Below are 13,829 nucleotides of genomic sequence, written 5' to 3' on the forward strand. Positions count from 1 at the left end.
AGCGAGCGAGCGAGCGAGCGAGATTTGAGGCTTTTGGGCTGGAATAAAACGAGCAGCACAAAAACAATAGGGATAGGAGCAAGCAACAATATCTCCTCTGTCCTCTCCTTCGCCTCGCTTGTAAAACCTATGCACAGCTGAAGATGATCGTGGGCCTGCAAGCTGCCGGGCCTAGATTGGCCTGAAGATGCAATCTGGGTTGTCTTCTGGTCAAAGTGACTTTTCTTATCGAGTCCATTCGCTCTTGAGTAGGAAGTTCGATTGAAGTTCGCTTTTGATCATGGGCGGCCTAGGCAGAACATCTGTTACAGCTCGTTCCTAGGCTGGCCTGCCTTTGATCCGCCCGTTGATCAAGGTTCTAATGTTGCTCAAGCCCGAGAGCTTAGCTCCACTTGCCAAGTAATCCTGGTGGGCCGACATGACTATTTTTCTTATTATTATGTGCCGGTATCCGCACGCTTCAACCCACAATTGGATAGAATTATTTTTTATTTTTTTACTCTCCCCAGAGAATACCCTCAAATTTTAAGTCATAGAATTCAGGCGATGGTCATACTCAAGACCAAATTGTTATCTTTATGGAGCATTGCTAAATGATGAACTCTGAAAACTGGGAAAAGCATGAGGGATGAAATTATAATTGGATTGTAGGAGTGTCATCAAATGATCTATACTACAAAACAACTACTTAAAGGACATAAGGTGGAAGATGTTTGAAGGTGGGATTAGTCATCCGTGCACAAATTGGTCAGAAGATTATGTTGCTCTTCACATGATGCGACGGGATGAAACTAATTGTATATTGAACCAAAACACATTCCTCGCTCGGGATAGGGAGATGTCCAAATTGATTGAAAACATGAAACTATTGGTCACAATGAAGTGTTTGGCGGCACTAATCACGATAATGTTTTTATAAATGTAGACTGACCTTGTCGATTGGTTCGGTAGGCTTCGCACAATCCTAGATCGAGCTCGGCTTTGACCCCTCGTATAGCATAATCACTCTAATTATTATGATATGTGGAGCTCTATTTTTTGCCGATACATCTTGAATTCATTAATTGACATAAATAATAAATATCACGTTATTGATTGCATAGAATTTTTATGAGAAAACGCAATGCACATATATTTATAATCATTCTACTTCGGCTCTAACTTTCCCAAACATGGATCAAGTGGGCTTCTATTGCACGAATAGTTATTGACCACTTAGCTTATAAAATTATTGTAAGTACATGTGGAAAACCCACATCTCATAAATAAACGGGACAAAGGATATGATTTTGAATCAAAATGGTATAAAAGTAAATGTTTAAAAATTAGAGGATACAAGCAATGTAATCCAAAAGGTAAAGTTTTTTATGATATGTTTTCTTTTAGATTTTCATAATCTTTGATCATGGTTTATAAATTATCTTGATAAATGGACTTCAGAAAAGAGCTTTTGCTCGTTAGGGTACACAATCAAATAGCTCGCCATCCATACCCACAGAGAGAGAGAGAGAGAGAGAGAGACCCAACAGAGCAAAACCGAGGGACCCGAGAAAGAGGGAGAGGTTGCCCGGGAGGCCGAAGAAGGCTTTCTTTGTGGTTACCCAAGAAGCAGTTCAATAGTGGGCAAGGCGCAAGGGGAATAACGAAGAAAAGAATTGCAGCTTTTCGACACGGGAGGCATGGAAAATATGGCTTCTTCACGCCACAAGAACCAAAGAAGCGACTCCAACAATGGCAACGCCTTCTTCGATGTCTATGGACCTGACGTACTCTCTCTCTCTCTCTCTCTGTGGGTTTCGGTTTAATCTTTTTCTTTTTTCTTTTTGTTGGGGGGTAGGGAGGTGGGCAAGAAGCAACTTTTGTTTTTTTTTGGCCAGAGAGTTTAAATTGCTTGTATTTGGCTTGTCTGCTTGAGTATAATGGACGGAAGATCTTACGTTTCTGTTAGAATAGCACTAGAAGACAGCTAGTCGTGTTTCAAGAGGCGAAATCTTCGCTAGTTCCATGGGGTTTAAGGGGGGTGGGAAGGGTTTGGATTTGCTAATTGGGTTGACCCAACTTTTGCAGGCTAAAGCAGAAGTGGAGTTGAAGACTCCTGAAGCTAACTCGACCCTGAATTTGCAAGTAATTCCCTTCTTTTCTCCTGTTCCTGAACATTCTTGTTGGTGCTGCTTTGATATGTAGACATTTGAGGTTTTTGGTGGAACAGGACGTTCAAGGACTTGTTACTTGGGTTCTTGCTGAAGGGTTTATGCCGTCATGGGTTTTCATTAAAGTAAATAACTTCTCGTTTCTTTCCCTTGAACTGCTCCTTTTGATATTCGCTGATTCGGTTTCTGCATTTTGCTTAATGTTTTTATTGATGTCAACTAAGGTAATGAGGTGATGGACTGTATGAAATAGACAAAAAAACAGATAGTGCAGTGCGTCACTGCATCTTTGGGATGTCTGCTAGAGGGAGAGATGGTTCACGTTTACAGTTGAATGGTGTTAACTCTGCATGATGTATAAGGTCTTTCATCAATATAATTTGATGCACGTGGAATGTTGCGGTCATAATGATGTTTTCCGTTGCTTTCTGCAGGTATCATAATATTTGGCCTACTTTTCAACTGTAGCTTATATGAGAATCATTTCTGTTCTACATGCTACGATACTTATTTTTAAATGGCGTCTCTCTATTTGAATTGTCTGTTGTCTACTGTACCAGTCTTTTGGTGTTTGATTCATGGTGCTTTGGCTTGCTAGAAGTTTATTTTTACTTCATGAACTGTAAATTGTTAGATTGAACTTGAGCAGTCTATTCTTATCCATTTTGTTTATACAACATACAAATATTAAGGCAGCAAACTTTATGGGGAAGTGAACTACCACTTCTGATCTTCAAAATAAGCCACTGTCCTAGAATAGATAATGTATGTGCTGTTATCGTACTTGTCCCTCTATTATTTGTCATATGCTATTTGTTGCTTTCAATATTTATCAGTTCTTTTGGTTCAATTTGCAGAATAAGCCCCTTATTCCAAAAGTGGTCATGCTTTATATCCCAGGACTGGATGCTGCACTGTATATGTCAAACTCCAAATTACTTGCTGGGCTTAAACAATGTTGTGGAAATCCAAGGGCAGTTATGGCTTTAAGGTTTTTCAAATTTTCTTCCTCCTCTTGTCTTTTTTGATATATTTGTCCTGTGTGTTTTTGCGTGCTAAATGCATAAAATGCTTAATCCTCATTGGATTTGGTGTTTATTCCATGCTAGTTGTGTATCAGATGGGATGCAGACCATAGATGCACTTCTGACATGCAAGCTAAAGAGAAAAAGAAGTCAAAGTGATTTGGCAGAAAACCCTAATCAGATATTTGGAAAAGGTTTGTTGCGGATCTCATGGAAGTTCTTTGGCGTAGAAGATTATTTCATTTTGACTTACATGTAAACTATGTGGCGATGTAATACTAGATTCCCCTCCATTGGAACTGCAGTCAGTAGCTGCAGAGAACAAACAAAAGGCTGTTAAAACAGTTAATGGACTGACCAGTTAATAGTCGAACCAAAATAATGCTGCTTATGGGATGTAGTTGCTTACATGAAGAGAAAAAAACTAATCACTTAGTTATATTATCATTTGTTGGGATGCAAATATTTTCTTAGCTTTGAAGATAAGAGAAAAGTGAAAGAAAGAACATATGGTGGCAACATGAAAAATTAGTGGTAATTTAGAGAGACCTATTTGAATCTTTCCAGAGAGGAATTGTTAATGATATGATAAAATCACAGCTGTATCTGTATTCATAATCTGGCAACAATCAGTTTTGTGATGATTATACAGTAGTGACATCATTGCCGCCAGATCAAATTTCTGATTGGATGTGTTTAATTATTTTTGGCTGTTCTCATGTTTGACCATGCTGTCATACTTATCTTTCAATTAATAGAGGAGCAATGTTGTTGCCACAGATCTATCCTCTTCGGAAATCCTGAAGAATATACCATTTCCCATCTCATATTACACACTCACAGCCAAAGAACTGGAAGACAATGGTTACTGTCTCAGCCAACCAGGTAAATAGAAATCCCTCATTTATCAATTAAATTTGGTTTGAAAGCTTTAGCTTACAATTCTTTCCCATACCATGAAGTAGCTGCTTATGAAGCATTGATGTTGCAGGATTTGTTTCTACTCTTCCTGCTCCTTCAGGATCTTGTCCCTATGAATTGTTGGCTCTCGATTGTGAGATGGTATGGAACATCCTGACTGGTCTTGAAGCGTACACTATATTTAATTGTCAAAGAATGGTTTACTTGTTCTTTGATTCTCGATCTTTTTATTGGTTCTGAGGTTCACATAGATATGATCCTGATGGATCCAGGATGATCGTTGCGAATTTTCTAATAGGAAGTGTTAAAGGGGAAATGACCCTTGATCATCTTCTTTATTTTTAAATTTGTGCTTTTCTCAATGGGCAACTTGCTGTTGTTGACCTGTTGAAGGAGCAGAAGCCTGGTGTAAATTACAAGATAATTTTTTGTCATTCAAACATAAGTTCAGAATACTTAGGTTTCCGATGATGGCTTGTTGGTTGCTATATCCTTGTTAATTTTCTGTTATTTCAGTGCATTACAGGTGAGGGCTTCGAACTCACCAGAATTACCCTTGTTGATGTGAAAGGAGAGGTATTCATATCATCTGACTTTTCATCTATTTTTTTTTAAAGAAATAAGTCCTTATAATTTAATTTTCCTTTTTCTCTTTCTTTTTCACTCTTTTGGTTCTTTGGGGCTTGAGAAAGTGGGGGGAGTGCTGGTAGTTGAGGAGGGAGAGCATTTTTAGAAGTTGTTAAATAAGAGAGATTTCAAAATGGTACTTTATTTCCATCTAACTTCTAAGTTATTAGTTGCAATGCTGAACTTTTTTGGTTTGGAGAGTGGTTTGATTAAGGCAGTGGGTGCTATATTGAGAGATAGTACGAAAGTTTCAGGTTTTTGTGTTGGGGAAAACAGTTTTGCATTAGTCTCTACTCTTTGAATTGGTTAATTGATTTCATTGTAGATGGATTTTGTAACATAATGATATTACCTGCGAATTGTGTGGGAACCCTGTTGGTAACTAACTTGGCAGCTGGCACTGAGATTATTCACCCTATCTTGCATTACTTAATATATTGAGTTACCATTTTCATGAGTTTGAATTGAATTGCAAATTTATTAGGTCTTTTATGTGACTTTTCATAGGTGCTTTTGGATAAACTTGTCAAACCCTCAAATCACATAGTCGATTACAACACTAGGTATGGTTTCTGATATGCTGTTGTTTACTTCTCTTACATCATTTGCCTTGCTATTTTGTTGGGTTAAGTTGATGTATGTAAGTATTCGGAATCTCAGCAACAGCTTCTCAATTGATGCATGGTCTGGGCTGATGTAAAGATGTTTATGACTGAGTTTGGCTCAAATAACTCAACCTTTGAGAAAACTCTTCATTCACATAATTTCCCATATCTTTTGTGTATATGCAATAGTCATCTATTTTGCTGGGGCACTGGGGGGGCAGTTGTATGGTGGGGCCTCCTTTGGGTTGTGAAGTTCTATTAGCCATTGAATATATAGTAAAGCACATTCTTTTCCTTAAGTGGAGTGAATTGTTGTCTCATTTTGTGAAAACTGCAATACTAGTTTTGATAAATTGATCTGAAGAATATTTCTATCGTTGTCCAATTACTCTAGTAGTCTGTTGTTACTATCAATTGACCATATTAAGTTTTCGGCAGTAAAGCTTAAGATCCATTCTTTTATCAGTGCAAATGTTCTCTCTCTCTCTCTCTCTCTCGTCCAGTTTTGTGAGCCCGACCATTTTCTTTCTCTCTTAAAAACAAATATCTCCATCTAAGGACCATTGACCTTTTTTGTGGTTGAGCTCTGCATTTTGCCTTTTTCAATAGTACTTGATGTGGCAATTTTCTAAATAGTATGTCTCTGTCAAGTAGATATATTATGGGAAAATCAGACAGACATGTAACTACTAGAAAAGAGTTCTTTATTCTTCACCCCTTATTTCCTTGGGCCAAGCAGATTTTCTATCAGATGTGTTGGATTCAACATTAAAATGCCAGTATCCTTTACGAGCGCACACTCCTCAGGCAGTTGGTTGTTAGTACGAAGTGCGTCAGGTGGAGATCAGGACATCAATGATGTAACTATATGTGACATTTCTTCTATTCTCCCAATTTGTAGGATTAAAATTGATGAGTAAGCGAGTGCGTTAATTATGTTGTGGGAACTTCTCTTCCTGGTGAATTTTTTTTATAGTACACTGGTTATAATTTCTTATCATTTTAGTCCCTCTGACTATGAATTGGCAAGTGAGAATATTACTGCATGGAAATGTGACTGCTATATGTGGAACTTTTACTGTTATTGTCAACTCAATTTTCTAATGCCCTGTACTGATAACAATTTTTTATCACCTTTTGTTCACCTGAAAAGTCCTATCTCTAACTATGGACTGAACATACTGCAGTTAAAATATGACTATTTGTCGTGACCATGTATCCAGGTATAGTGGAATCACCTTTGAGATGCTGGATGGTGTTACAACAAGTCTTGAGGATGTTCAAGTGAGTCACGTGTATATATGACAATGCAGGTCTACGTGTGTTTCTGTGTGCCTGCACCGCATGTCTTTTTTTAATGTAGCTTTGTTCTTTTTTTGTGCTGTCAACTCTTACTGATGTTAAATTGTCTCCCAATTTTTTGGTACCCTTGTTCAGAGAGAGTTCCTTAAGCTGGTTTACCAGGAGACGGTTCTGGTTGGGCATTCGTTGGAGAATGACTTGTTGGCATTGAAGATTTCTCATAATTTGGTAATTGACACAGCAGTATTGTACAAGCACCGTGGAGGGTCTTACAAGCCTGCTCTTCGTATGCTTGCCAAAAGATTTCTTTCTAGATACATACAACAGTCCGAAAGTGGACATGACAGTATTGAAGATGCAAGGGCTACTATGGAATTAGCATTGTTAAAGATTAGACATGGCAAGTGATTCATGGATGTTGCATTTGGATAAAGCCCTTTCGTCTGTGTTTAATAATTTTTTAAACTTATATGTTGATTTTGCCTGTTTATTCCTATATACTGCAGGACCTGATTTTGGAGCTCCACCATCATTTATTCGGAAGAAATTTCTTACAGTTTTGAGTGAGTGTGGGAAAAATTCCTCTTTCATTGATGAGATATCGACAGTCAAGAGATATGCTGCTGGATCGTCCCATGTGTTACCAGTCTCTTCTGATGATGATGCTCTTTTAAAGGCCACAAAGGAGGTAGATGTTTAAGAGTAATTGAGTTTGCTTTTCCCCTCTAGTCCAACAATTTTATAAGCCTTTTCCTTTCAAATTTGTCAGGCGAAAAGTGAACGAGCCCACTTTGTTTGGGCTCATTTCGCAGAACTGTATTCCTATTTTGAGAAACAAGCTGAGGAGTCCGATAGTTTAAATAGAAGATTGGCAGAGCTGATGTCCTTGCTAACATGCAAGGAGAATTCTTCGAAAAGGAATGGGGCCAAAAGTAGGATTGCGCCTGAATTAGAAGAAATTCTTCTACGTATTGATACTAGAGTCCGCAGCCTGTATGACGCTTTACCCACCAATGCCATGCTTATAATTTGTACCGGTCATGGGGACACAGCTATTGTACGGAGGTAAGTAGACTCACTTCCTTTTCAATTGTTTCTTTTTGTTAATGTTAGTGGAATTGCTATCTAATCTTCTGAACAAGGCAAGGGATAGTAAAATTGCATTTTACCACTTGAGTTAATTGTATCAATGATGTCTATAAGTTTTTAGTACCAACAACAGTTTGTTGTTATTATGATTGTTTTCGTGGGCTGGTCATATCGTCTCTTTGACCTTCTTCAGTTTTAACTTTTGCATACATGAGATTCAACACGAAAAAGGAAGCAGTCTTATAGCAATTGTTTTAGATCTTTCCAATGATTATAACACGGTGGATCAAAAATTGCCCCTGTTGTCTTCCCTTGGGGGACCACATTTAGCTCCTGTTTTAAGATCTCGTCTTTAGGAGTCTGTGTACTTCTGCAATTTTATAGCAACATTAGAAATGTAGAATGACCGTGAGGGACTAGGCTGACGTCATTTGCACCAAATGATATCATAGCATGAAAAGTCATTTGGTTTACAAGAGTGCTGTATTATGTTAGGCTTGGCAAATTTGTGGATGTCCCGAAATGAAAAATTGGAATTTAGGCTTACTCAATTTGATTAGCTTCATTTTGCTACTCTTTTAGATTGAATTTTAGAATTTATGCCTGCTTATGTTTATGATGACTATTGCCTTCATTTCGGTTAGAATATCATGAATGATTATTCAACTTATCTCATAAGCACTTTTTCCTGCACTGATTAAGATTGAGGAAGATGCTCGCGGAGCAGACTGAAACCACAATAGGTCGTGAGAAGATTGTGAAGATTTTGGAAGAGCTTCAGGCGCAAGCTGAAGTAGCTCTATGTTTTGTGGGAGTGAAGCATTGACTTTTGATTGGAGGTACATTGGCATTCGTTTTTGTCTGGCCAATTGATTTTGGGAGCTGTAGTTTCTCTTGTAAATATGTTTGTACTTTGTTTGCTCAGACGTTGTAGATCCGTGTTTAGTTGAACTTTCATTTTAAAAATCTGGTTAACATCATTTCTGCGAAGAAAAGAAATGTCAGAAAGCATCTTTAGTTTCGGAACTAGAGCGTATCGATTCTTTTTTCTGGTATCTCGTGTTAGAAAAGAAAGAGCAAGTCAATTGGAGACGTTTCTCCACTTTCCAAGAGGTGGATTTGAACTGCTTCTGTTGTCTCTTGCTGCAATCCTAAAGCATACTGTCAAGCTTGCAGTCGATTCGTGCCTTCTTCATTCATCTTAGGTAGAGGAAAATCTTCAACCCCGAGTGTTTCACTTCCAAGTCGGGTCTGGAAGGTCATGGTTTCGAGACGACAACACTACATCGACTTCTTTTCTGGTTAATTCTTTGGCATCTTTAGTTCTCTGGCCTGTGGCCAAGGGAGTAACGTGTTCTGAGATTGGGCAGGTGACGCGGTGCTTCTTCGGGGTCTTCTTCATTAAGGTCTCAGCCGATATTGCTGTTTAGGAATTTTCACTTTTTGTGAAATCATGTTTATGTTTCGTCAAGGAATTCACGCTGAAATTAGACTCACCCATTGTCCAATTCCAAAATTGCAGAAATTGAGGATGTACCAAGAAGCTGATTCTGCATGTCCAAATTCAGGAAATTTGTAGTGAATCGGGGTAATCCTGTTTGCCAGAACTCTTTCCTCTTGTAATCGTCTCTGGTTTCACTTACATCGTGTGCATGCTTCGGTGGAGCAAAAGAAATAGTAAATGCTCTCTCTGTTCCACCTAACCCCACTTCAGAACTTGGAGATTCTAGATCAGAATTCGAAATGGAATCATGACAATTATAGCAGCATCTTACGCCGACCAGTATTATCTCAACATAAACATTTTCTTCTTCCTACTTTTTCTTCTACTAAAAGAGAGTTTTAAGGACTTGGACTTAATTTGTAGAAAATTAAAGGGGCTCTAAATAAATTAAAAAACCAAGGCAGGCAGATCCTTCTTTTGGCTTCTCCTCGTCCTCCCCTTTTTCTTATGGGCGTATCGTTCTTGAGTCTATTTGTGAATCATCAACGAGATAACCCAGAAGTGATGCTATTCTAGTTCAAATCCATCTTCTGATTGGTTCTTAAAACAATGAATATGACAACATAAGAATATTCTGCAAAAATGAAAAGAAAAGTCAACTTTTGAAGCTCAGCATCCACCCATTGCCCCAGAATGGGATGTGCACAGTCAACATGACTCATCAACAGCATCGCTCTTCAACGACTTTTACATTGGTGAGAAATGAGGAAACAGAAGAGAACCTTGAATTTACATCTCATCCTCATTTAATTCATGTGGGTAAATCCCGTTTTTTCTTCTGGGAATTTGCCGCACGAGTTTCATACCCTCGATTTACGGACGACAGCTCCTCGGGTCGATATTCTAGACTTTTCATCCATGCAACAACTTCCTTGAGGTACAAAACTTCTCGATTGTGGATGAAGTGATATGTTCATGCCCCTGAACTGGTTTCTTGGTGTCTAAATGCAAGTTCTTGAATGAAAAAAAGAGAAAAGAAAAGAAAAGGGCAAATTGTGAGAGGGATTCTAAATATGGGACTGTGAAGTACTTGATAATGACATTTGTGAGAGAGAGAGAAAGAGAGAGAGAGATTAATTCAATGAAGTAGTCACTTTACTGAAACATAATCTTGAATTTTTTGGGCTAATCTATGGAGGTTGAGATAATGATATGACATCAACAAAATTTAGATGTGAAAAATTCATTCTGATAATGGATTTAAAGAACTAGTAGGTACGGTGTCACGCAAATGAAGCACATCATCTATGATAACCGTCTCAAACTTCGCTTTTACTTGGTTGAAAGCGACGTTGTCCGAGACGATATACCGCATACTAAGCTAGATCTTACAAGCAATTTAAACTAATTGAATTGATTATTCAGTTAAACTTGAAATCGTCTATCGTTAGCCGAAGGCGGCGTGGTGGCATAGTCTGTATATATATTTACCTACTTTGATATAGCATGTCAATGTCGACCCCTCGTCACAATAATCAGCTGGAAAATCAATTACTAGTACAGGGCAAACGAAAACGTCTCCTGTCGGCCAGGTTTGGATGTCATAATCTTGCATATTTATCGATAGTGAAGGATGTTAAATAGCGATCGTCCCGTTAATTTACAGGAACTATGGCTAACTAATGTACATATCCAATTTCAAAATTACTATTGTTAAGGACAATTCGCGCGAGTTATTTCAATATAAGCTCTCATTTAAAAAAAAAAAATGTTTTCCTTTCACCATTTGTTATGCGAAATCCTGAGTTTGTAGAGCTTAATAATATGCATTCATTCGTCGATGGAAATAAGAGAAAAGCTTAACCTGCCTCAACCTGATTGACAATGGAAATTGATAATTCGTACTTATCACAATAAAAGATTGGATTATTTTTCGAAAATGAGCTTATTGAGATGTAGAATGAGGAATAAGCCTAATGGAGAGACCTTGATATTGAACCTTAGAAACCAACCATCATGAGGAGCTTGTTTAAAATCACATAGCTTTTGTATATAAATTTTACTTAACCATTTGCTTATGGAAAGTATTAATTCAGGTTTTAACATTTCAATTATACCAATTTAATCCTAAATAGTTTCACATTGATAGTAATTGAGCCTATTTGATCAATTTAGATTGAAAACTATTGACATGGATGCTAAAAGCTAACATAAACATTTTTTTTTTTTAAATTTCACCTTTTTAATTAAGTTTTTCTTTCTTTTTTTTTTTCTTTTTATTCTTTTCTTTTTTCCCTATTTCCCTTTGCTAGTTAGTAACCTCTACCTCCACTAGCCGTTGGCGAGGCGAGGGTTGAGATGCCCTTTCGGCCATAGGCGAGGGGCCTCATCATCTTTAGAGGCCGACGAGGACTAGGCAAGGGGAGCCCTCGTTAGATCTAGCGAGGGATGGCCTTGCCCAACCCTTTTCGGCCCTTGCCAAAGGCTGGAGAGGGTGTCCCCACCCTTGTCTCCGCCAGCCATCATGGAGGCTCAACGCTCATGAATAGTGCTGAAAATTGATAAGGGATTATGTGGATCTCTTACAATCAAACAAGAACAGCACCATAGGGAATAGAAAGAGAATTCGGAAGCACTGAAAATGAAATAATTTCTGAGAGTGATCCTCGTCAAAATGGAAGCTTGTGACTTAACTAGATATTCTTACAATCCATTTTACAAGTCGGACTCCATTTCTCAAGAGATATTTTTAAGTGCTTCAGGAGCATCGCAATCCATCTTAATTACGAGCTGCCATGAGCTATGGCTTTATTTTTTTCTCCAAAAAAATAAAAGTTTGAATAGCTTGATAACATCTGGAGTTTCGTGATTAGTTGAGTCGACGAATCATTCAATGCTCTTAAAAAGATCTCTTCTTCTATCATGGGAGATCATCGTGAGGGAAAGCATAAAGAGCAGAAAACCCTAGAGGGTAGCTGAACTGTCACGATCTCAAGGCACTAAACCCGTCTTACGCACATCATATTGGGAGAAAATGGCCAAGAAACGAGACGTCACTTTCAGAGCTGAAATGGGGGGAGAGAACTGAGGACACATCAGGCATAACCTAATAGAGGATATTGATTTACTAACTCAGAAATTCCAACTAACTGTACTTCTCACCTCGCAAAATCAAATTATTTTAGGCAGAACAAATTCGCGTTAGTTTCAAATCAGCATGAGGGATACAAGAAAACTCTCCCAACAAAAACAGATTCTTGCGGGTCACTTCACCAATTGTGCTGGATCACACTTCACCACTAAATTCTTGTAGCCTTAGGACCTGTAGACATTGGCTGTCTTGGAATTGATCATTACCTTCCCCGGCTGCTAAAATGGCAAGGAAAAGTTATGTGAATTGCGTACGTATTGCTTGTTAGGTATAGCTTGGTGATAGTAGGAAAATTCATGCTAGCTATAGCGTGGGGAACTATATTCAGACGATTCTCAATGTGAATATAGGAAGAGCAGACACAAATAATTGGGTTAATTATGGAATACGTGTGCTCGCGATTTGAACATAAAACGATATGAGATAATATATTTATAAAGAAAAGTCGATTCTAACACAATACCAACACGATGATTACGAAAGTTGATAGCTAGACATCGGTTCGTTTTGACAAGTTTTTCATTTTACTTACATTCGATAAAACATGATGGTAGTATAATTCTTTTAGTAATGGACATGACAACAAGACATGGATGGCGACTCTTAATATGATATTAAACCCATACACAGAATTGGCTAGCCATATCTCCCGCTCTGCACCTTTTTTGGACATGGCCCAAGAATCATCATATTCTCGAGTAATCAATGAAGCCAGCAGAATATCAACCACCATGCAACAAAACGCATTGAATGACGATAAGGAAAGAGGGTAAGCTTTTAAAAGGAGGAGTTAACATAAGGATGGAGGTAATTTGTGATTTTGGGGGTGCGTATGGAAACGGGACATAGGGGTAGTCAAATTGGTCTGTTAAGGATTTTTAGTTATGTTGACATCAAATGAGGGTCTGCGTGCGTGTGCGGTTGGGAAGAGGAAGTGGAGGTGTTTCTTAAGATGGTGGTAAAAGAGAGGTGGTACTATAGTTTTCAACGAAGGACGTTTATTTTGGAGAGAAAAGGATGTTTGGCTAGGCAAGTAACTGAAAATATGCTTTTGAGTCCGTAATATTGAAAGCTATTTCAGACCCATCTGTTGTTTCGTCAGAGAGAGAGATGACATCTTAAGATGTTTGCCAGGCGGTCTCATAGGAACGTGACTTATTACAAGAGTTGACGAATCACTTTCTTGTGACACGAAAGAAGCAGCCATGGCTAACTCTAGTGACGCGTACAGATGAATCTCCTTTGATCAATCAAGGTTTTTTCCTCCCTCCAAATTTGTCTTCAAGCTCGACTCAATTAGTGATCCGATTGGACGAATTTCATGAAAGTGCAAATGAATTCCTCCCTAAGGGATTCCTTGTTGCCAGAACAAGCTAGGGTAGAGCTTGAAAGCTTTTCTTAGGTTGCAACTAATGAACAAATTTAAACGGCATTCCACCTTCTCACTATCATATTGGTTTCCACAGTTCTGTTTTTTTTTATAATCATTGTTCAGCTTGGATCCCTATTTCGATT

At 38.2% G+C, this 13,829-nt stretch overlaps 1 protein-coding gene across 4 annotated transcripts; it reads left to right on the forward strand.

Annotated features, from left to right (window-relative positions):
- Positions 1–1,461: 1,461 nt before the first annotated feature.
- LOC104449643 (small RNA degrading nuclease 5) lies at positions 1,462–9,488 on the forward strand. 4 transcript variants are annotated; one of them, XM_039315948.1, is made up of 16 exons: positions 1,462–1,766; positions 2,068–2,124; positions 2,210–2,275; positions 3,008–3,141; positions 3,260–3,369; positions 3,956–4,060; positions 4,167–4,237; positions 4,613–4,672; positions 5,231–5,286; positions 6,552–6,612; positions 6,766–7,030; positions 7,137–7,318; positions 7,400–7,695; positions 8,422–8,558; positions 9,090–9,125; positions 9,242–9,488. In XM_039315948.1, the coding sequence occupies exons 1-14, from the start codon at positions 1,680–1,682 to the stop codon at positions 8,543–8,545; spliced, it is 1,674 nt and encodes a 557-aa protein (XP_039171882.1). In that variant the 5' UTR covers positions 1,462–1,679; the 3' UTR covers positions 8,546–8,558; positions 9,090–9,125; positions 9,242–9,488. The 4 variants fall into 4 exon arrangements, with proteins under 4 accessions (XP_039171882.1, XP_039171881.1, XP_010062175.1 ...); XM_039315947.1 differs by lacking the exon at positions 9,090–9,125; XM_010063873.3 differs by lacking the exons at positions 9,090–9,125; positions 9,242–9,488 and having other exon boundaries at positions 8,422–8,745.
- The last annotated feature ends 4,341 nt before the right edge of the window (positions 9,489–13,829 follow it).

The sequence above is a fragment of the Eucalyptus grandis genome, chromosome 6, assembly GCF_016545825.1.
Source record: "Eucalyptus grandis isolate ANBG69807.140 chromosome 6, ASM1654582v1, whole genome shotgun sequence".
NCBI classification, from domain to species: Eukaryota; Viridiplantae; Streptophyta; class Magnoliopsida; order Myrtales; family Myrtaceae; genus Eucalyptus; species Eucalyptus grandis.

Bases quoted from the DNA above. Each gene is read 5' to 3' on its own strand.
- LOC104449643 (XM_039315948.1), top strand. From the start codon at position 1,680: ATGGAAAATATGGCTTCTTCACGCCACAAGAACCAAAGAAGCGACTCC. The intron at 2,276-3,007 runs GTAAATAACTTC...TTCAATTTGCAG, and splicing joins CGTCATGGGTTTTCATTAAA to AATAAGCCCCTTATTCCAAA. The intron at 7,031-7,136 runs GCAAGTGATTCA...TATATACTGCAG, and splicing joins ATTGTTAAAGATTAGACATG to GACCTGATTTTGGAGCTCCA.